The sequence below is a fragment of the Meriones unguiculatus genome, chromosome 3 (genome assembly GCF_030254825.1).
Source record: "Meriones unguiculatus strain TT.TT164.6M chromosome 3, Bangor_MerUng_6.1, whole genome shotgun sequence".
Lineage (NCBI taxonomy): Eukaryota > Metazoa > Chordata > Mammalia > Rodentia > Muridae > Meriones > Meriones unguiculatus.
In genome coordinates, this window is record NC_083351.1 from 26,347,602 (window position 1) to 26,370,569 (window position 22,968).

Consider the following 22,968-nt stretch of genomic DNA (forward strand, 5'->3'; position numbering starts at 1 on the left):
CACACAAATACACTCAAAAAGTAATACATCTTTTAAAAATAACAGGGCAGGGCAAGGGTGAGGAGATGACTCAGGGGTTGAGAACACTTGCTGTTCTTGCAAAGGTTTCATTCCCAGCATACATATGCTGGCTCACAGTGTCCTTGACGTGTGTTCCCGGGCATCAGACGCCCTCTTCTGGCTTCCATGGGTCCCCCACACATGGTACACATAGATGCATGCAGGCAAAACACTCATATACATAAAATGAAAGAAAGTTAAGAAAAAGAAGGCTGGGAAGCTGGGGGTAGTTGGGGCATTCTTGTAACCTTAGGACCCCAGAGATAAAGGCAGGAAGATCAAGGAAGTTCAACATCGTCCTCTGCTACATAGAAAGTTTGAGGCCAGCCTGGGTTACATGAGACAAAACAGGATGCAGGATGGTAGCAAAGTCCAAGAAAATCCCGGACAAACTAAGACCAGACCCCAGGACTCCTGACTAAAAACCTCGAACCTGTGTGTTCAGTGGTGATGGTACCAACAAGATTGTTTCTAGTATTGTGTGACACAGGACCACAGACTCAGCGGCTTGAAATGCTGTGCACTTCAAGATTAGCCTCACAGGTCAGGCACACTGAGCTGGACCCCTGCTGAGGAGTCACAGACCTGCAGTCAAGGTATTCAGTAGTTTGCAGGTTTCCTTTCCTTCTGCCTCCTTTCTTCCTTCCTCTCTTCCTTCCTACGTCTCTCCCTCCTTCCCTCCCTTTCTTCCTTAAAGTCAGTCTCTTACATGTCTCCTAGAGTCATCCAGTCTACTATGTGGTCAAGAACAACATTAAACTTCTGGTGTTTGTCTGTTTGTTTGTTTGTTTTCTTTTCTTTTCTTTTTTCAAGACAGAGCCTCAGGCTGCAGAGATAGCTCAGCGGTTAAGAGCACTAAGCTGCTCTTCCAGAGGACCCAGGTTCAATTCCCAGCACCCACATGACAGCTCACAACTGTCTGTAACTCCTGTTCCGTGGGATCCTATACTATAGCCCTAGCTGGCCTGGGACTTGCCATGTAGACCAGGCTGGCCCCAAACTCACAGAGATTCTCCTGCTTCTGTCTTCTGAGTCCCAGGATGGAAGGCATGGGCCCCATCACCTTACCTGATGGGCCACCTGCTTGACCTTACACTTCTGCTCCTCCTGCCTCTGTCTTTCAAGTGCTGGGGTTACAGGCCTGTACACTAAGGCCAGTTTATGCAGTGTGGAGATTAAGCGAAGGGCTTCTCTTTCAGCTTAGCAAGGCCCCATAGATGCTGTGCCACGGTAGTCTATCCTGACCCATCTAGATTGCATTCTTGAATGGAAACTCACCTTTGGAACTTAACTTGCTTCCAAGATTTTTCAGACACCTGCAAGTCACTGCCAGTGAGCTTACCAACAAAGCTGCCCCCTCCTTCCTTCTTGCCTTCCTTCCTTCCTCCTTCCTTCCTTTCTTCCTTCCTTCCTGCCTATCTGCCTTCTTTTCTCTTTCTTTTCTTAAACTGAGTCATGTTATGTAGCCAAGGATGACCTTGAACTCCACGTCCTGAGTGCTGGTCTTGCAGGGATGTAGCCACCAGGCCTCGCTGATTTCATTAAACCCACCAGAGACTCTCTTTCCTAGTCTCTTTCTAGAGGTTTTTTACCATCATTATTATTAAGTCAGGATCATCTCTATCTTAATTAACTTGGACTGACCTGAATTAAGAACCTAATTATGTCTCTAACATCCCTCATCACAGCCAGACACTACTGGCTAGAAGCTTGTCACCGGTCCTGCCATGCTTACAGTAGGGGAACATGGACTGTTAGAAATATCAGGGAATGGGAGCCAGGGGTTTACTCAGGGCTGTCTACCCCAGATAGAAATATCCAAACCAATGCTAGCAAGGGGAGAGTGTGTGGCGAGAATGCATGGGTCCAGCTTCCAAGAAGGAACTGAGAGGCGAAGGGGGGCTGAAGACATGGCTCAGCAGTTAAGAATACATACTGCTCTTACAGAGGACCCAAATTTGGTTTCCAATGCTCTGGATACAACTGGCTGTAAGGCCGGCTCCAGGGGATCTGACACCCCTTTCTGGCTTCTGCTGGTACTGCACACACACACACACACATATAACAGATAATGTAAATTATATGATAATATTATAATATAATATATATATATATATATGGTATGTATACATACACACACTATTGAAAGTAAATATATGTTTTGTTTTGTTTGTTTTTTGAGACAGGCTCCTTCTACCTAGCCCTGAATGTCGCTGAACTCACTGTGTAGAGCAGGCTGGTCTCAAACTTCCAGAGGTCTGCCTGCCTCTGCCTCCTGTATGCTGGAATTAAGGGCGGGTGCCACCACACCCTGTGATAAAAGTCAAATATTTTAAAAGAAGGAACTGGACAGCCCAGTAGGCAGAGATGGTCTGGAATTTGCTGACCATGGTGAGATCTCAGTCTCTCTGTCTGTCTGCCTCTCTTTCCCTGTCTCTGTGTCCATCCTAGGATGAAACCTAGGGCCTCAAGAATGCTAAGCATAGTCTACATCTCCAGCCCCTAATTTTTAGGCTGAAAATCTGGGGTTAGCAATGGAAACAGGGTGTTTGGTACAAGCATGGGCATTAATCAGCTTTTCCAAATCCCACCTCCTCCTTCATCCCAGTGTATCCCGTGGGATAGCTGCAGAGAGGATGTTTGTCCCTGTTCAGGCCTCTGTCGGCCCAAGTAGCTGCACTATCCCGTGACATTATATGTGCTAATGTACTCCACTACTTCATCGGCGGCCGCTAGAACTAGCTCCAACGCACAGTGCTCAGTACACGCCTAGGATGAAGGTGTAACTCAAGAGACTGGCGCTTGCCAGCATGTGTGAGGCTCTGGCCTCAAATCCCTGCGTGTAAATAAATATGTGCCTGTTCAGTGACTTCACGAGTGAAACTTTAATAATCCTTCCAACCCCCGCCCCCACTGTGCTTGCTGATATGTGCCTATCATAGGAACCTAGGAGGCCGAGGCAGGAGGACTGTGAGTTCAAGGCCAGGTTGGTCTACATGGTGAGACCTTGTTCTGGAAAGCCAAAATTAGGGGCTTTGGAGAAGGCTCAGCTGGTCAAGGTGAAGCCTGACAACCTGAGTTCAGTCCCCAGGTTCCATATGACGGAAGGTGAGAAGTGACTCTCACAGGTTGTCCTATAACTTCTTTTTGTTTTTGTTTGTTTATTAGAGATAGGGTTTCTCTGTCTAGCCATGGCTGCCCTGACACTCTGTAACCAGGCCAGGCTGGCCTCGAACTCACAGACACCTGCCTGCTTCTGCCTCCCAAGTGCTGGGATTACAGACATGCGCCACCACTGCCCCGATTCCTATAACTTCTGCATGTACTCCATGGTATAGGTACAAGCACACACACACACACACACACACAAATGTAAAAATAATTCTTGAGTCTGACCCAACGCAAATATGTATGAACACCCTTATTCTATGTAATCCTTACCACAAACCTGTGAGACAGCCATTTCCCTACACTCCTTCCTGCTACATCACACAATCTTAGAAGATTCACTCTCATTTTTCATCAAATATCGTACATTGCATTGAAAGTCAAACAGCACTGCAAGTCCTGTAATAAAGATGTAATCCGCCTTCATCCTCCTCCATTCCTGAGTTTGATTCCCTAGGGCCAGCCGCTGCTGGGTTGCCTCTGCCATGTCTATCCGCCCTTTCTGAGCATGGTGCTGAATCTGGGCAGAACTAACCCTTGCTAAATGGAGCCCTTTCTGCTCAGCACTGCTCCGTAGACCTCAGGGTAGGAGGGGACCAGATCACTGACATCTGAAGCTACTCGGGAACAGCGTTAGTGTGACCGTGGACTGTGTCCAGGGACAGGAGACACTAGTGTGAAGAACTGGGGAGGTTGATGCTTCAGGTCAGCCAAGCCTCTTCTTGAGGGTCCTAGTCTCTGTTTTGTCCTTTATAAAATGACACCAGGTGGGTGTGAAGAAGGGGTGAAGGTGCCAGCAAGCAAGCATCCTTGGAGGTGAGATTCAGATGCAGAGACCATGGAGGGAAGAGGGCTTGAGGCATGGGTAGAATGTGACCCAGGTTTCAGGGCAGACTGTTTAAGAAGCAGTGAGAGGAGGCAAATGCATCTTGAACGTCTCTTTTGTTTAGTGCATTACTGTGTTTCTTAAAGGGTCTCATATAGCCTTGGCTGTCTTGAACTCCCCACCCTCCTGACTCCTGGGTTCAGGGCTTGCAGACTTATGCCAACACCTCAGCTTCTGGCTTTTTTTGTTTTATTTATTTGTTTATTTTTATTTTTGGTTTTTCTGTGTAGCCTTGGCTGTCCTGGAACTCACTCTGTAGACCAGGCGGGCCTCGAACTCATGGAGGTCCACCTGCCTCCGCCTCCCAAGTGCTGGGATTAAAGGCGTGCACCACCACACCCAGCTTATTTATTTTTTTCATTCCAAGCATCCTTGAGCTACAAGGTTACAGGAAGTTCCTCATCCTCCAAAAAGCCACCCCCATTCCCGAAAAGAGCATGGTGGAGCCCAGGCCTGGCGTCCACGCCAAGGGAGTGGCAGCATTGCTTCTATGTAAGTTATATGCTGCATTAAAAAAAAAAATCTGCCTTAAGATGGGCAGTGGTGGCACTTTAATCCCAGCACTTGGGAGGCAGAGGCAGGCAGGTGTCTGTGAGTTCCAGGCCAGCCTGGTCTACAGAGAGAGTTCCAGGACAGCCAAGGCTACATGAAGAAACTGGATGAAAAAAAACTATGTGGAAAAAAGAAGCTTCCTTAGTACTCTCTTGTTTTTGTTTTTTTATTTTTGAATGGTCAGTCATCATGACGCTCCTTTTATTTGTCTCCCCCACTTGCTGTTGTAAGGCTGTGGTCTCCCGGGGAGTAGGCTGAGGTGCTGAGGCAGATAGGGCTTTCCTGTACACTGACTTGAGACCAGATGAATAAAAGTACACACCTTACAAAGAAACAAACAAACAAGATTTATTTTTGGGACGACATGGTGGCGCACACCTTTGGTTCCAGCACCGAGGCAGGTGGATCTCTGTGAGTTCAATGTTCAGTGCTAGCCTGATCTCCATAGTGAGTTCCATGTCAGCTAGGGCTGCAAAGCGAGACCCTGTCTAAAAAAAAAAGAGTAAAGAATAAAAAAGATGCATTTTATTTTTGATTATGTGCACATACGTGTCTATGTATGGTCTTGTGTGTGTGAGCAGAGGCACCTGCATAGCCCACAAGATGGCTGCGGGTCCCCTGGAACTGGTGTTACCAGTGTTGTGGGTATTGGGCATGAAACCTTCTCTGTAGGAGTAGCAGGTCCTCTTAGCTACCAAGCCATCTCTTTAGCCCCCCCTCTTTCTTTCTTTCTTTCTTTCTTTCTTTCTTTCTTTCTTTCTTTCTTTCTTTCTTTCTTTCTTTCCCAAGATCTTTGTGTCCATGAGAGGATGACCTAGAATTTCTTCTGATCCTCCTAGCTCCAGCTCCCGAGTCCTGGGTTAATAGTGAGATTGCATGCAAGTTCTAACCCTGTCTAGAGTTTTCAGCACTGGGAATTGAGCTCAGGGCTTTTGCGTGCTCGACGGGGGACACTCAAGCCACAGAGCTACATCTCCCTTCTAGGTTTGTTTTCGATGTAGGAACTCCTGTTGGGTCAGCAGCTGAAGAAATCTTAGCTGGGGAGGACAGAAGCGGTGGGTCAGAGCTTGTGAGCTGCAGGGGAAGAATGGGATTTGGAGGATGGGGTGAGCCCACCCCTGTTGTGACAGGCTTTGTCTGCAAACCTCGCTGAGAAAGCCTCAGGGAAATAACAGTACATGGCCCCAGTAAGAACAGAGCAAGGCTATAGGTAGACTCTATGACCTTGTAGCCTGGTGATCTATAACTGAAAATTTAATTTCTTTTAGATTTATCTGCGTCTTTGAGTGTTTTGTCTGCACACTTGTAAGCACACTATGCTTGTGCCTTGTTGCTCGTGGAGTTCAGAAGTGGGCGTCAGATCCACAGAACTGGAATTAGCGGTTGTGAGGTACCATGGAAATCCTGGAAGCACAACCCAGGTGCTGTGCAAGAGCGGCAAGTGATCTGTATGTTTGCTTGATTGGTTGGTTGGTTTTTCAAGACAGGGTCTCTCTGTGTAGCCCTGGCTGTCATGGATTCTCTTTGTGGATCAGGCTGGCCTCAAACTCACAGAGATCCATCTGCCTCTGCCTCCCAGAGTGCTGGGATCAAACCACCACCTGGCTCTGTAAATTTTTTTTAAAACTTGTATTTTTAAGTTGGGTGTGTGTGCTACGTCATGCACGTGGAGGTAAGAGACAGACGGCTTTTAAGAGTTGTTTTTTTTTTTTTCCACAGTAAGTTGCAGGGATCGAATCCAGGTCTTTAGGGGTGGTAGGAAGAACCTTCGCTATTTTGTAAGCCCTGATCTGTAATTTTTAACATTATGTAATCGATACTGTAATAATACAGAAAAAAAAAAAAAAAAAAAAGAGTCCAACTCTAGTTCCAGAGAATCCAGTGCCCTCTTCTGGCCTCACTGGGCACTGCATACACCTAACATGCAGGCAACACACATATAAAAAGAAATCTTCTTTTAAAATTGCATTCTACTGTTTTTAATTTCCAGGAGATACTCCTTATAGTCTTATAAACATTTCCCCTCATTTATCTAGTAACCTGTTCTTGTTTTTAAAAATATAAAATCTTTGCGATATTACACAAAATTTTTAAAATTATGCATGTAGGTGTTTTGCCTTCATCTGTGTCTGGGCACCGCATATCTGCTTAATGTCTGAGGAAACCAAAAGAGGAAATTAGATCCTTCAGAACTGGAAATACAGACAGTTGTGAGCTGTCACGTAAACCCAGGTCCTCTGGGAGAGCAACCAGTGCCCCTAAATGACCATCTCTCCAGCCTGTAATATACAGTGGTTCTCAACCTCTCTCATGCTGCAACCCTTTAGTACAGTTTAATACAGTTTCTCCTATTGCGGTGACCCCAACCGTAAAATTATTATTTTTTAATCAAATTTTTATTTTTTATATTAATTACAGTTTATTTACTTTGTATCCCAGCTGCAGCCCCCTCTCTCATTCCTTCCCAATCCCACCCTCCATCCCTCATCTCCTCCCTGTCCCTCTCTGAGTCCACTGAGAGGGGAGCTCCTCCTCTCCTTCCATCTGACCCTAGCTTATCAGGTCTCTTCAGGACTGGCTGCATTGTCCTCCTCTGTGGCCTAGCAAGGCTGCTCGTGCCCAGGGGCGGGGAGGTTCAAAGAGCCAGCCACTGAGTTCATGTCAGAGACAGTCCCGTAAAATTATTTTGTTGCTACTTCATACTTGTAATTTTGCTACTGTTATGAATGTAAATATCTGTTATGCGGCCCTCCAAAGGGGTTGTGACCCACAGGTTGAGGGCTGCTGCTGTAGACAGCAGGACTTTATTGTTTGGTTTGGTTTGGTCTTCGAGGCTAGCTCTAACCAGGCGTCTCTGGCTGACCTCAAACTCAGACTTCCTTGCCTCGGCCTCCCGCGTGCTGGGGTCACAGCTGTGTGCTGCCGTATCCAGCCAGTGTTCTATCCGTAAGCTGCATCATTTCATCTCCATTTCCTTTGATCTACTCTCTTGTTTGCTGGCTTTAAAAAATTTACGTAATTTACTTGTTTGTGAGTGCCATGGGGGTGGGGTGTGAACGTCGGACGGCATGAATGGGGAGGTCAGAGAGTAACTTGTGGGACTCAGATGTCTCCTTCAAACAGTTTCAGACAGATCATCAGGCTTGACAGCAACACCACTACCCACTGGACCACCTTGACTGCCCGGCCCTCCTTAACATCTCCACTTAATATCTGAAAGCAAGGGACTGCTTCGGTAATTCCTGCTTCGCTATGGCAAGAGCAGGCTTTCCGAAAGAGTGGGCTTCTTCCGAGGACCTTGGTGTGATGTCAGAGCGTCTAGGCCTCTTCTTTCCCTCCGTAGGAGTTACTTGGACTTTTTTCTGCCTGGAAGGTGAACTTCCGACCACCAGCTTTCTTTGGGTTGTGTGTCCTAGACACACAGACTTCTGGCTGATCATTTAATGAACACTCACAGTATGTCAGCACGGCAGCTGGCCACCTGGGCCTCTGCTGTTGACTTGTGCTCCTGTTCAGAAGGCTGCCTTGTCCCTACCTTCCCCTTCAGCACATCTACCTGCTCTGGTGGGGCTCTTACCCTCTGATCTGCAAAGGTGAGAGACACTCAAGGCATAGGCACTCAAGGTCGTTTTCTTGAGTCCTTTAGAGTTTGTTCCCATTCCTGATTGGCCTTGGCAATGGGTTGGCTTCAACATGAACATGATACAACTTACGTTAATTAGAAGTGACAGGAAGTCGCTGAGAGCTTTTGGATGTTCATTTTATGGTCGTAAGAAGCCAGACATGGCGATCCAGGCCTGCTATACCAGCAGTATGGAGTCGGAGGCAAAAATCTACTGGTTTCAAGACTAGCCAGGGCCATACAGAATGTTTCAGGGTGACTTCAACTCAGAAAACAATAAACAATGCAGGAGTAGTGGCTCATACCTGTCACCTCAGCACTTGGGGGTGCCGAGGTGGAAGGACTGGTAGCTCAAGTTCAAGGTCAGCCTGGGCTATAGATTGAGTTCAAGGTCAGCCTGGGACAATTAGTCTCAAAATACAGAAGAGCAAAGAGGATTGAAACTCACTCCCTGCCCAGCATGAGTGCAAAGCCCTGGCTGGAAGGAGTGGTTGCTGCTTGTCCACTGGAAGGCAGAATTGAGGAAAAATGGGAAACCGTGCACGGATGACCAAGACTAGACAGTACTACTGCTTACGAAGCACGGGAGAGCCAGGCCAGTCCCTGGAGTTAGGCCCCAAAGCAAGCTGGGGTCCTCCGCTAGGATACTGGTCCCAGCTAGAGTTTGCAGGGTGGCCCCAAGGCCCCTCTTCTCAGTGCTGGGATCTGGGGTGAACTGGGGTTATGGGAACAGCCCAGTCACGGAGGGCTCGCTAAGGAGGCCGAGAAGGCCTCCGCTCCCACCCTCGGCCCCGACCTTCTACCAGGCAGATCCAGTCCCACACTGCCCCCGCCCCCCAGGGTGCACTCAGCCCCGGACGCGCGGACGCCTCAGCCCTCCCCGCGGCCTACCCCCCCCCCCCCCGTTCATGCTCACTTGGTCGGCGCCACTGCATCCTGTGTGTGCCGGGCCCGCCCGCACTGCGGGGACAGGCGCGGAGCCGCCCTGGGCGCGCGGCGCTCGCGGGCCGTGGCCTGGGACGCGCGGGCGGGCGGGCGGGCGGGCGGAATGGCGCGGCCTCGGGGCCGGTAGCGCGGCGGCGGGCACCGCGGGAAAGCCATGGCCCGCCGGCGCCGCCGCGCCTGCATCGCCCTCTTCCTGGTGCTGCTCTTCGCTTTCGGCACGCTCATGGGGTTGCGCACGCTCAAGGCCCCGGACGGGCTGCCGGCGCTAGGCCCGGGCCCGGAGCTAGCACCCTTTGAGCGGCGTCCGGAGGGGAACCCTGCGCCCGCCCGCGCCCCGGCTGCCCCCGCCGCGCCGCCGCCCCCGCCGCCGCGCACCATCGCCCCCCGCGCCTCGGTGGGCCCGGCCGAGGCCGATCCCGCTCCCCGGCAGAGCCTGCGCGTCTACTCCGACCTGCACGCCTTTTATTACTCGTGGTACGGGAGTCCCCGGCGCGAGGGCCACTACATCCACTGGGACCATGTCATGGTGCCGCACTGGGACCCCAAGATCTCGGCCAGCTACCCGCGTGGCCGCCACAGCCCTCCAGATGACTTGGGCTCCAGCTTCTACCCGGAGTTGGGGCCTTACAGCTCCCGGGACCCCGACGTGCTACGAGAGCACATGACCCAGCTCAAAGAAGCCGCCATCGGTGAGATCCCGCGTCCCCCTGGCCAGCCTGTCCCCCAGCCTCAGCCCTTCCTTCCTGCACCCTTGGTCCCACTCTCCCGCCAGCCTGACCTTGTAGCCCTTCCCTCCCATGCTTACTCCGGGCCCACTACACACCACCTTTTAATTCCCCACTGTACCTTCTGGACCTTTCTGACCCTCAACAACCCCATGGCCCTATTCCATAGGGTTGTTGTTGTTGGGGGAAGGGGGTTGTGCAGCAGAGCTACCCGGAGCAAGGACATAAAAAGAGCAGCTTTAAGTCTGTTGGTCCTCCAGGTTTCAGGAGAGGGAGGCCTGGAGATCCTGGCCCTTCAAGTCTGGAGTTGAAAGGAGAGCTCAGGGAGGCTTCTGCTTTCCCAGCAGGTGCAGGGGCTGTAGCAGGGTGGAGAGTGGGCACAACACAGGAGCTTTTCATCAAGTGCCAGCCAGAGGCCCTGGAGAACCTGCTGCATTACAGGCTGGCGTGGGGAGGCTCCCTTAGCTTAGGTCTTGTCCCTGAATTCTGCCAGCTTTTAAAGATGTATCTGGTTATACCTTGAGGTGGTTTATGAGGAGGGGAGAGTACTGCAAGACCGGGGTTCAGGTTTAGGGGTGCATGCCAGAATCGCAGCACTTGGGAGGAGGCAGGAGGAGTCCCAGTTTGTAGCCAGGCTACATGGTGGGACAGTACCTCCAAAACAAACGAATAGAAAAGGAGGGGTGTGACACCTATACAAAGATAACCGGGATGTGAGTTACTCCGTCCCGGCTTGTTTTCTGGACAGGCAGTCAAGGCAAATGTTCTCTCCCATTTAAGCACGGGGATAGAACTTTTCTCCGGGTAGGACCTCAGAGGGCGGGCTGTGGCTTCCAGGTCAGCGTGGCCTGGGCACTCTTTCTGCTTTGTTCTGCTTCTTGATGCTGCACTCCTGGCCTGACTTACCTTGGCTCCAGCACTTCAGCACTAGCAGCATGGACAGCTCCGAGAGCGGCTAAGCCTCTCGATCTGCCCTAGGAACCTGGCAGGATCCTAGCTCAGTTTTCAGGAACCATGCAGTTGGAGATGGTTTCTGATTAAGGAAAATCTCGTGTGTGTGTGTGTGTGTGTGTGTGTGTGTATGGGGGGGGGCACGTGTGCCACTGAAGGGCCTTCTGTATTGTTTAGGAGTTTTGGTTCTCTCCTGGTACCCTCCTGGCATGGCTGATGATAACGGGGAGCCCTCAGATGACCTGGTACCTGCCATTCTGGATACTGCCCATCAGTACAACATCCAGGTGAGTTCAAGAGATTGCACACTCTCATTGTGGAGAATGCCTTTTCTTCTTTTCCTGCTTCCTTTTCCTCCTCCTCCTCTCACTGTATAGCCCTGTCTGTCCTGGAACTCACTCTGTAGACCAGGCTGGCCTCAGACTTAGAGATCTGCCTGCCTCTGCCTCCCAACTGCTGGAATTAAAGGTGCAGGCCACCATCACAAGGCTGAGAATGCATACAGTTAGTGCTGGGGATGACAGACGCAAGGCAAGTGTGGTATTGGAAGGGGTCTGGAGCCCATGTCAACTGTTACAAATGAAAGACTATATAAGTATTATTTTTTCATATTTACTTTTATTTTTTTATTTTGTGTGGGTATGTGCAGGTGCCTGCTGAGGCCAATCCCCAGGAAGCTAGTTGTCAGCCACCTGATATGTGTGCTGGGAACCCAGATTGGAAGAACAGCCAGTGCTCTGACCGCTGAGCCATCTCTCTTACCCCTTCACTTTTATTAAGTAATACAGGTTAGACTATACAGCCTGATCTTGCATACTGGGCAGGCAGGAGCCAGGTGGACCTGTAGACATAGAGCAGAGGACAGTGCTGGGCCTCCATAAGCAGGTTCACCTTTGAGCGCAAAGTTAAGTGTATGGCCATTTCCTCACCCACATCAACAGAGGAAGTCAGTCCTACTTCTGTGGTGAAGGAAGAAAAATGACTGAGAAGCCCTTCTCCTTCCTGAGGTCACCCCTGGCAGGTTTGACAAATGTTGGTGCATTTCCCATTGGTGGCAGAGTAGGCACACGTCTTACTGGGGTCATGGTTGGAGCTGACATAGGTGGAAACCTGAACACCATCTTGCAGTGACCCAGGATGATTCCTGGATCCCCTGTGGTGGGACATGGACAAACTCTCCCTCTTTACTTTCCATCTGAAGGGCAGTCGCCAACTTTACTGTGCTCATCATCCTTGCCAGGCTTTCCTGAACTCAGCCCCTCCTCCAAGCCATGACGGGGCCAGTAAGCTGGGCCTTGTGCTCCTGAATATTTACCTGACCTGCAATTCCTTTATCTGTGGCAGGTGGCCTTTCACATCCAACCTTACAAGGGCCGGGATGACGTCACTGTCCATGACAACATCAAGTACATCATTGACACGTAAGATGGGAATCTGGATGGAAGTAGGGATAGAAGGGTTGGAGGGCCGGCTCAGGCAGCGTGGGGGTGGAACACGTAGGTCACGAGCAGCTGTTCACAGGTGAGTGTGCTAGGCTGGAGCAGGCAGCTGAGTTTCAGGTCTGGTGCTGGGGCCCTAACTGAGTCTTGTTTGAGTGACTAACACATGTCTGTACATAGTCGCTGAAAAACTCCCCGGTGCTTAGACATACAGCTCCTGTCTTTCTTCCGCAAAGTTCCTGGCATCGTGCTTAGTCTAGTGGTTGGGGTTGTAGTAGAGCTCCCCAGCCGAGAAGTGAGACACCATGGCAGTCTGTAGTACAAACAAAAACAAAAACTAATAAAAAGGAAAGCTAAGGGCTAGAGAGATGGCTCAGAGATTAAAAGCACCGACTGCTCTTCCAGAGGTCCTGCGTTCCATTCCCAGCAACCATGTGGTGGCTCACAACCATCTGTCCTGGAATCTGATGCCCTCTTCTGGTGTGCAGGTGTACGTGCAAGCAGAACATTGTAGACATAATAAATAAATCTTAAAAAAAAAAAAAAAGCAAAATGAAATTTTGCGTTAAGAATGTGCCCAAGAAGGTTTTCTTTTTTCCCCTCCTTTTATGGTTCTGGAGATCACACCAGGGTCCTCTGTATGTTAGGCATAAGCATGCCTTATGTCTCAGACCTCAAGGAATTACTTTAGAATGGGTGATGTGTGCTTCCCCGAGAGACAGATCATGTGTGCTGACACCTAAGAAGCTGATTCTTGCTTTCCATGTGAGCATACATCGAGATGGCGGCCATTTGTCAGCTGAAAGAGACAGAGACAGAGAGAGAGAGAGAGGGAGCACACTCACCAAGGACCAAACTTGTTTGGCACTTTGATCCTGGTCTCCCCAGCTCCTAATATTGAGATATAAATATGGCTATTAAGCTAAAAGGAATGAGTGGGTCTAGTTCAGGCCAGCCTCACGCTCTTTCTATAGCTGAGCATGACCCTGAACACATGTTCACTGTCCTTAATCTTCCCAAGTGCTGGGACTGCGCAAGCACCATCATGCCTGAGGCCCTGGACTCAATGCCCAAGTGTTTTTGTTTTTTAAGCTTTTATTTTTTATTATAGGTATGTGTGCGTGTGTGCCCACAGAGGCTAGAAGAGGAAGCTAGAGTTATAGGCACGTTACAAGTTGCCCAATGTAGATGCTGGAAACAGACCTCAGATCTTCTGGAAGTGCAGGATTAGCTTTTAACTTCTGGGCTATTTCTCCAGCGTAATAGTTCTTTTAAAAAAATATATTCATGGTAATTAAAAAAAAATCCTATTTGCCCTCCCCACACCTCCCAGATCCATTCCTCATCCCCATTCCTTACCCCCAGTTTTTTTAAATTCAGCTCTGGCTAGGCATGATGGCACCTGCCTTTAATCCCAGCAATTGGGAGGTAGAGGCAGGTGAATTTCTGAGCTCAGAGCTAGCCTGGTCTACTGATAACACCAGGCCACATAGTGAGACCCTTTGTCAAATAATAAAATAATAATAGTTAAGTTAGATCTGCAAAGATCTGGAGAGAGGAGAAAATTCCAGGCAGAGAGAACTAGCAGATGGAATGTCCTAAAATGGGACAAGCTCACACAGGAAGCGTAATAGAAGGGCCCGTTGGGAAGTGGAATCTGGTGGATAGTAGCAGGAACGACAATAAGTAAGGTTAGACCGAAAGGTCTGTCCCTAAGGTGTGATCAGATCAGATCCTACAGGAAGGCAGGAATGGGAGTCTACACACCAATTAGGAGACTGCTGCCCAAACTAAGAGGAAGATGGCTGGGGAGAGGCTTAGGAATGACAGGTTAGGTAGCGCTGGGGAGGCAGGTTAATATTGGAAGCATAGGCTCAATGTGACCTGCTGGATCCCAGATGCTCTGAGCACAGAAAGAGATCTCCTCTGTGACTTACCTTACTGCTGTGCTGGCTTCTCACCACCAACTCCAGCCTCTCGCTCCTGCTCCTCAGGTACGGCTCCCACGGCGCGTTCTACCGTTATAAGAACAGCATGGGCAAGAGTCTCCCACTCTTTTATATCTACGACTCCTATCTGACATCCCCTGAGGCCTGGGCCCATCTCCTGACGCAAAACGGGCCTCACTCGATCCGCAACACTCCTTATGACGGGGTCTTCATAGCTCTGCTGGTGGAAGAGGGCCACACTCATGACATCCTTGCCGCAGGATTCGACGGAATGTACACCTACTTTGCCTCCAATGGCTTTTCCTTTGGTTCCTCCCATCAGAACTGGAAAGCTGTGAAGACTTTCTGCGATACCAACAACCTGATGTTCATTCCTAGCGTGGGGCCTGGGTACATCGACACCAGCATCCGGCCCTGGAACAACCATAATACTCGGAACAGGGTCAATGGCAAGTACTACGAGACAGCCCTGCAGGCAGCCCTGACCGTGAGACCTGAGATCGTCTCCATCACCTCTTTCAACGAGTGGCACGAGGGCACACAGATCGAGAGGGCTGTTCCCAAAAAGACGCCTACTCGCCTGTATTTGGACTACCTGCCTCACAAGCCCGGCTTGTATTTAGAGCTGACCCGCCGCTGGGCAGAGCACTTCATCAAGGAAAAGGAACAATGGCTGATGTGAGGGGCTACCACCCAAACCTCGACAGGTCGCCATGCTGGTTCAGCTGAGGACATGGGCACTCACTAGTCCCAAGCAGCAACTGGGTGCTTGTGGGTGGGCCAGCCAGCTCATGGAGAACAGAGCGTGGCCCCCGGACTTGTGGTGCTGGGAGGCCAGGCATGATGAAGGGAGAGGCTGGCAAGTGGCTGCATGTGACTCAAGGCAGCTCCACAGCCCTCTGAGCCCTCACCTGTGGCAGGTAGTTGTTAGTGGAGTCGTGCAGGCCACTGTGCTTAGAAGGGTCTCAGGGCTCTGAGCTGGCATGCACCTTATTTCCTCTGGACAGCCTACATCTCCTCAGGCCACCTGCCCACGTCTTGCTGAACACAGGGAACCATATTTGACTATTCTAAGAAGGGGACTGTAAGGTCCTTCCAGTGTCCCATTACCAGGAAACACGGAGCACCCACACTCATCACTAAGGGAATTCAAGCAAGTTCCCTTCCCAAAGCTTACAGGATCCCGCTTTTGGTGTAGCTAGCACCCTGGCTGTTTTGCTCTTTGCAGCTACAACCAGGTCTGGGAGCTCAGCTATTTTTCTTCCAAGAAAATACCTCTGTGCTTCAGAGCCTTTCCCAGATGAACATTTAGCCGCAGAAGGCAGGGAGGGACAGGACTAGGTCACCCACTTCCTTCAGCCACTTAGGCTGGGGAGGCCACTCACTAGGGTAACTTGCAGTGCTACTGTGATTTGTATTAAATATGAAATGGTGTTTGCCAGTACACATTCCTCTTACAGCCTCATAAACGCCGACTTGCAGGTCAGTCTGTGATAAATTAGTGTATGGCTGGGCTGGCTAGTTTTAGCACAATGGAGATGGGTTTGCTTGAGACTAGTTTACATAAAATTTCTAGAAGGAAGTTAGCAAGCCAGTGATTATTTACAAGTAAACTAATACTAACTGTGAAGATCCTTGTTAAAGTAAGACACAATATTTTCAGTAAGAGTCTCAAAATACACTTGGAAAGAAAATGTTCACTGGACTAGTTTACAGGGTAAGGCTGAAGCATAACTGGAAAATAGATGCAAGTGGGGGAGGATGAGTGGAATACAGGTCATTCCAAGGACAACCAGCCCAGTCACTGATATTAAACCCCACTTGACAAATATGCAGGGCTGACCACCCAAGCCTGTAGGTTAGTTGAAAGGGCTGGACTTAACCAGTGGTATTTTTATTTTGTGCAAATACAATTTGAATATAGCAAGGCAGCAGGAAGGGGCAGACATCATCAATGAAACCTGACTCCAATCCTCTGAAGGCTAATCTACATCAACAGCCATAATGCACATATACACTCTGACAGAGAAATCCTAAGGAAATAGTTCAAAAGAAAAATAAACCATTTACAACTGTCTGTAACATTAATTTTAATAACAAAGAAAGACAGCTCAAATAATTACACAGAATACTTGGTACACGTATGAACAGAGATAAATTACACATAGAATTATACCAATAAATAAGAAAGTCACTGGCTGAAAAAGACAAGATTTTATTTTCCAATATTATTTCAGTTGGGACCCTCTAGAACAATTTCCCGAAAACGACCTCTCTGTTACCCAGAAAGCTTTGGCCTGAGCCCTAGATTTTCCTGCCCTGGTCCTGAGACTTCCAGACTCCACTAGTGCTTCCGCCTGGTTTGACATCAAGTACCACCGCCCACCAGAAAGCAGCTCTTAATGCATTCTAATTCTGTACTCAAGGTACTTAATTTAAGGGGTGGGCTCTTAAAATAATAAGGCCCCTCTAAGACCATTCTTACTTCTGTTCAACTTTTGGTTGATATTTCAATCTATATAGTAAATATAACCACCCCCCAGGTCCAAGGCTCAATCTGTTCAGAGACAGGGATGCTGCCTAAAAAGCTCAACCACAGATGTAGCTCCAGGAGCCTCTGCCAATGAGGCCTTGCCAACCAGTTGCAGACACATGGTATCCAGCACAGTCCTTGGGTCCTCCCAAGTCTCATTTAAAGGAGCCCTGAGAAGGGAGCAGCCCATACTTCTGCTGGAGAATGGCTGTGGTATTTTCCAGGGCGCTGAGGAAGACACACAAGGCAATTACAGTCTGACTTCTCGGCAAAGTCTGAACAGCTTACGATGACTGTCCTACACTCTGTTCACCAAACTTGAATCGTAAAAAGCCAGCCATATCAGCAAATTTAATCCCAGCCCACACCTCTTTGTGGTAGCACTTTTTTGACAGAAGCAGCAGTGGTGGCAACGGCAGCCAGCTTTTTTATTTCTTTGGAGACAAAGCTTCTCTGTGTAGCCTTGGCTGTCCTGAAACCTGCTTTGTAGGCCAGACTGGCTCGAACTTAGAGATCTGCCTGCCTCTGTCTCTCAAGTGATGGGGTTAAAGGTGTGCACCACCACCACCAGCGGTGAAAATCTATACTCTAAAGCTTCTCTTTTCTCCAACCTCCTTCACATATTGCAAATGCACAGAAAAGAGACTTACCAGCCCGGACGAATAACGCAAAACTTTCCAGGCACAGATAAATCAACCACGGTAGAGCCGAGGCGACACTCTGGGCTTTTACTATCCCCAATTGGTCCCCCATCAATGATCAGGGACAAATGAGGCCAGAGGTCTTGGAACTCCTGAAAAGAGAAGAAGGAAGGGCATGTCACCTGTATACATGGCTCACATTTAAACTGAGGCATCTTCCTCTAGGAAGAGGAGAAACCTCTTAGTTATGGCTAGCTATGTCAAGGGCACAATTAACACCCAGTATATGATCATGCACCAAGTCTGAAGTCCCTTGGGTATACACTCCATACCTTTCATAAAGAAAACCTTAATGTACCAAAAGGAACTCCTAAATACTTCAGGAGTTGGAAGGCTTCGTTCCAATAAGTGGCATGCTGGGTATGAGCCCAGAGATGTGGCTTTTAACACCAGAGCTTCCATCACATCTGTGTGATGCATATAGATTACTTCACTTAGGCCTCTAAAATGAAGTTCTAGCAGCCTGACCCTAGACCTCAGTGGAAGTAAAGATCAGAGCATAGAGAAGAAAACAGGGTGGGCTGTGCAAACATGCCATCAGCCCTCAGTCCCTGGGCTGTGGGGAGAGAACTGTGGGCTGTACTGTTAACTGCACTAGATTCCCTCTGCCCACAGCGAAGTCTCCAATGTAGGCAGGTCAGGGTTTTGGTGATAGGGAAATCATAAATACCAGCTACAAGTAAAACAATGACTGTGATGGCCCAGGGTTGTTGACAAGGTTAAGAACTTAACCCTCTCTGGGAACATCCCCACCCAGTTCCATTCTGTATAGCTACCAAGACCAAATAAAGCACATACTGCATTTCCAAGAACCCCTGCTATGGCATAGAAAATGCCATCATTTTTCTGCACCTAATTTAAGTGTTGTAAGAACAGAGCAAAGTTTTCTTTGTGTGCTCATTTGTCTAAACCACATAGCCAAGACAGGGTTACAATGATCTTGCTTCAGGCCTATCTGACAAGCAAAAAAAAAAAAAAAAAAAAAAAAAAATCAGAAATCAAAAATTAGGTGAGGCCAGTGTGCTTTTGGAGGCCTGGGAATCCTGAGTTCAAGGTGAGTTTGAGCTACAGTTGTTAAGACCCTGTCCTAAGCCTTTAAATCCCAGCAGCACTCAAGAAGCAGAGGAAAACAGATCTCTGTCAGTTCAAGGCCAGCTTGTTTTATATAATGAGTCCCAGGCCAACATGGGCGACATAATGATACCCTGTCTCAAAGAACAAAAATAAAAAATGTCCCCTCCAAAAAGAGAGAACTGGCAAAAACTTGGGACTGTCATTTAATGGCTATGTGACAGAGAAGTGAACTAATGTTTCAGAGCCCCCAAATCTTTTCAGCACTGTTGTCAAGTCTCTGATTACTGCTCCCCTCACAAAGCTGTCTTTACTTCCTATAATCTTTTTTTTTTTTCTTTGAGACAAGGCCTCTCTATGAAGTCCTGAAATCCACTCTGTAGACCAGGCTGGCCTGAAACTCACAGAGATCAGCCTGCTTCTGCCTCCTGAGTACATCATTTCTATTATTATAGATAAAAAGAATACATCTGATCTCCCCTTCTCAAGATAAAACCATTCTAACACATAAAAAAAAAAAAAGTTTCTGGAGGCAGGAGAGATGGCTCAGTGCTTAAGAGCACTGGCTGCTCTTCCAGGGGACCAAAGTTCAATTCCCAGTACAGCAGCTCCTGTCTGTAACTCCATTTCCAGGAGATCTGACACCCTCACCCAGACATATATGGAGATAAAAACACCAATGCACATAAAAATTTAAAAAATCATAAAAAAGTTTTTTCTAAGTAACTCAGGCTGACCTTGAGGTTTTCTTGCCCTGACCTCTGAGAAGTATGCACCACTGTCTGACCTCTTCCAAGACTTTCATTTGGATGCCCTCCTCTAAACCATACCAAATGAGCAAGCTTCTCACTGACGGTACCAAAGGCCCAAATTTTTGCCAGGCAATCCCAATACAGTGTCAGCCTTACTGGTTTTGAGGAAACAGTAGTTAGTTTAGCCTGCTGGGGCCAACTCTCACCTCAACAGTCAAAGAACTGGCCTGGGAGCTGAGGTTGGCACTTGTGAGTGCAAGCGGTCCCCCAAACATTTGGGCCAAGTTCTGCATGAAGGCATGGTCAGGAATCCGGATGCCAACAAGCTGTGAAGAGGAATGGGGAATGTGAGAAAGGCGTCAAGGGCTTGAAAGACTGTGATTCAGATCACAGAAAATGCCAAACCATGACTCACAGGAGTAAAGGGGTTGAGGTCTTTGTTGAGCTTCTCTGCGCGTTCCATCACCAGAGTCACTGGTCCAGGTAAGAGGTCTTCCAGGAGCTCCTTGGGTACCCTCACCTGACAGTACCTGGAGGCAAAGGAGCATAAATCCACTCTAAATCACCTTGATGGACCCTTCCTGGACTGAAGGCAGATACAGGGAAGGGGTCCTTTGCGTGTACAGGGAGATCTGCCTGCCTTTCTACTTCTTCTTCCTCTGAGCTCTAGCAGAAGGCTGACTCCAAAGAACCCCGGGCTTGACATCTACAGGCCTGTCTTGGGGGAAAAAAAAAATCACAGCGCCGTGACAAACTGTTTTATTATCCTGAAGACTCTCCTTTTTCCCGCGGGCTTCTCTTCCGTACATCACAAGACCACCAAGAGAAACAGTGCCATGCTTGCCTAAAGCGGAGCCTGGCACGCGTTAAGCGCTCCCAATGTATTTCCAGTTCCGGATTCCTCGGTGAGCCAGGACAAGCCCCTCCCGCACTCGCCACCTCAGTCTCCCAAGCCTGTCACCGGAAACCCCTCCCGCGGTGCCGCCCTCAGCGGGGCCGGGTCGGGGAGGCCTCACCTGTAGACGTCGGCCACGCGGCCCAGGCACACGGCCAGCGGCTTAACCTCACTGCGGCCCTTGAGGCGATACACGCGGCCCAGGGCCGCCGAGCAACTCGCCGAGCAGGCCAGACCATAGAGCGTGTCAGTTGGGACCGCCACCACGGCGCCGGCACGCAGCTCGGCCACGGCGGCCCGCAGCGCCTCGGTCCAACCGGAGCGCTCGGGGCTTGCGGCCTGCACGGCCCCGCTCTCCGGAAGCCGCAGCAGCCGAGCCCCTGGCACCACCGGAGCGGGCGCGGGAGGGCGTAGAAGGCGGCAGCTGCGGCCAGACCCCGCTGGCCCGTCGCTCAGCCCCATGCCGGTCGCCACCGCGGCCCTCAGCCCCGCACACGAACGCGCAGTAGACATCCATCCAGACCCGCTTCCGGGAGGAAGTGACGCACGCTCCCAGCATCCGGCCCGCGAGGCTCGGCCCCGCCTCCGTGCCGGGCAGCTTAAAGGGACAGCGACCCCCAGGCGACTTGAAGGAGACCGGTGGGGACGGGGCGGGGCGCAGCTTAGCGGAGCTCTCGCGCGGCGCCGGGGCGGGGGCAGACAGCAAGAGGGTGGTGGGCGGGCGGCGCGGGCGGCGATGGAGTGGGGCCTGGGCGCAGGCTGGTCACGGGGGTGAGAGCGGGCCCGCGGGGCGGGGGCAGGGGCCACGACCTCGCGCCGCGCAGCGCCGGCCCTGACGCCGTCTCTCTCCCGAGCAGGGAGGCTGCCGGCGTGGACCGTGGGAAGGCGGGGCTGGGGCTCGGCGGGAGGCCACCCCCGCTGCCGCCCCGGGATGAACGCGCCCAGCAGCTGCTGGACGCCGTGGAGCAGCGGCAGCGGCAGCTCCTGGACACCATCGCCGCCTGCGAGGAGATGCTGCGGCAGCTGGGCCGCCGGCGCCCGGAGCCGGCTGGTGGCGGGGTCAGTGCCCACTCCGGGCTGGGCCTGGGGAGGTGGGGTCTGCCCACTGACTGCACTGGCCAAACTTGCCCCCGCCCCAAAGGAGGCGGGTGGAAGAGCATGACCACCGCTTTACACTTAAACCTTCTTTGATCTGGGCGAGGTTTTTAAAAAGTATGTCACTGTCGAGATGCCAAGTGGCCTTAGCCTTGTGGGGCCTAACCTGAGGCTTCCCCTCCCGGCTCATTTTTCCCCCCTTTCTGTTCCAATTAGAACGGTTCAGCCAAGTCCGGAGCGCCGCCCCAGCCAGCTGTATCCGCCAGAGGTGGCCTTCCAAAGGATTCTGGCGATGGAGCTGCGGAGCCTTGATAATTCCCTAGCCGGGCACCCTGACTTCTGTCCCTTCCCAGGGCCGGTGGCTAGACTGACCAACTCCCTTTACTAAAGGGGCCAGTCTTCATTGGCAGTTGCTGGTACTTGGCCCTCAGCCTGGGATGGCAACTCTGCTAGCAGCTGGGTTCACTCCCACATCGTCTTGGCTGAAGGCAGTACTGTGCTTTGAAATGTAGCCAACGAATATCCAGTTCTGAATACTCGGATTCGGGAAGACCAGCAGTGCTGGCCAGTGTGGTCTGGCCTGCTTTGGGGGTTCCAGGTGGTATTACATGTTCATTTCATGCTTTGGGGGCCCTCGGCCCCACAAAACACTTCAGCAGAGTCTTGATTAAAAGGAAACCTGCAGACCCCTGTTTACCGACTTTCCTTTCTGTTCCCTCAACCCCAAGACTTGATGGCTGGGCAGTGGGAGATAGTGTCAACCAGGGTCAGGGATGGGAAGTAATGCCACAAGTACTACCAGATTTAAATAAGCATTTAATTAAGATTTCATTAGTATTTAATATTGCTTTCTCAATTCCAAAAAGTTAAAATTTCACTTCATAGCAGATATTTTAAAGTACAATATTAAGTTTATACAAAATGAGCAATTAAGCAAACACCATTATTTCACATTCTTCAAAAATACAAATTCGTATTAATTTTTTTTTTTTTTTTTAGTTGGAGGTTTCTTCCTTTGGAAGTACTGAACCTGTAACGTTTTCATATCGCTCAGTGGAAGTCTGTTGTTCCCATGTTTTACATTTAAAATAAATTTGATACATAATCCAAATACAAGTATTTGGGACTTAAAAACTTGTCACTGAGACCACCAGCCAATGATTAGTGTGTGTTAGAAAAGAAAGAGTCTGTGGCCTTTTCTGGCTAGATCTGAGCCAGATAACCAGGAAAAAAAAAAAAAAAAAAGAGCCTGTTTTCCGGCCACCTTCCCCAAACTGGGGCTACGGGGAGCCCGCAGGTACGGGAACAGCTGCTTGGAAGTCCAACCTCAGGGACATTTTCTCCAAAGCACAACAGAAGATGCAGACTGTTGACTCACACAGCCCTTGGGAGGCCTGAGAACACAGGAGGCAAGGGCAGTCAAACCTCTGACTTGGCACCACAAGGGCAATGAGGATATTGCAAAATCACCCCAGGTTTTGGTGAAGAAAAGTTTTACAAAAAATTTCCTTAAAAAAAAAAAAAAAAAGTAGAAGCTGTCTTGAATTGAGAAAGTGACAAGACATTATCACCTACTTTTGGCCCAGTAGGCCACAACCAGAGGAGCTGTGAACGGTTTTGAACC

At 49.9% G+C, this 22,968-nt stretch overlaps 3 protein-coding genes across 5 annotated transcripts; 2 read left to right on the forward strand and 1 right to left on the reverse strand.

Moving 5' to 3' along the window:
• The first annotated feature begins 9,334 nt into the window (after positions 1-9,334).
• On the forward strand, positions 9,335-16,374 carry Maneal (mannosidase endo-alpha like). 3 transcript variants are annotated; one of them, XM_021626964.2, is made up of 4 exons: positions 9,335-9,922; positions 11,087-11,196; positions 12,254-12,330; positions 14,343-16,374. In XM_021626964.2, exons 1-4 carry the CDS (start codon positions 9,388-9,390, stop codon positions 14,977-14,979), a joined length of 1,359 nt encoding a protein of 452 aa, XP_021482639.1. In that variant the 5' UTR covers positions 9,335-9,387; the 3' UTR covers positions 14,980-16,374. The 3 variants fall into 3 exon arrangements, with proteins under 3 accessions (XP_021482639.1, XP_060235556.1, XP_021482645.1); XM_060379573.1 differs by lacking the exon at positions 14,343-16,374 and adding an exon at positions 12,754-12,894; XM_021626970.2 differs by lacking the exons at positions 9,335-9,922; positions 12,254-12,330 and having other exon boundaries at positions 11,126-11,196.
• A 122-nt stretch (positions 16,375-16,496) lies between these two features.
• Positions 16,497-20,875, reverse strand: Yrdc (yrdC N6-threonylcarbamoyltransferase domain containing). Its single transcript, XM_021626980.2, has 5 exons — positions 20,371-20,875; positions 19,770-19,884; positions 19,561-19,680; positions 17,481-17,623; positions 16,497-17,058 (listed from the first exon to the last, which is right to left on the reverse strand). Exons 1-5 carry the CDS (start codon positions 20,760-20,762, stop codon positions 16,986-16,988), a joined length of 843 nt encoding a protein of 280 aa, XP_021482655.1. The 5' UTR covers positions 20,763-20,875; the 3' UTR covers positions 16,497-16,985.
• A 214-nt stretch (positions 20,876-21,089) lies between these two features.
• C3H1orf122 (chromosome 3 C1orf122 homolog) lies at positions 21,090-22,030 on the forward strand. The gene is made up of 2 exons (XM_060379574.1): positions 21,090-21,308; positions 21,561-22,030. Exons 1-2 carry the CDS (start codon positions 21,261-21,263, stop codon positions 21,654-21,656), a joined length of 144 nt encoding a protein of 47 aa, XP_060235557.1. The 5' UTR covers positions 21,090-21,260; the 3' UTR covers positions 21,657-22,030.
• Positions 22,031-22,968: the final 938 nt, after the last annotated feature.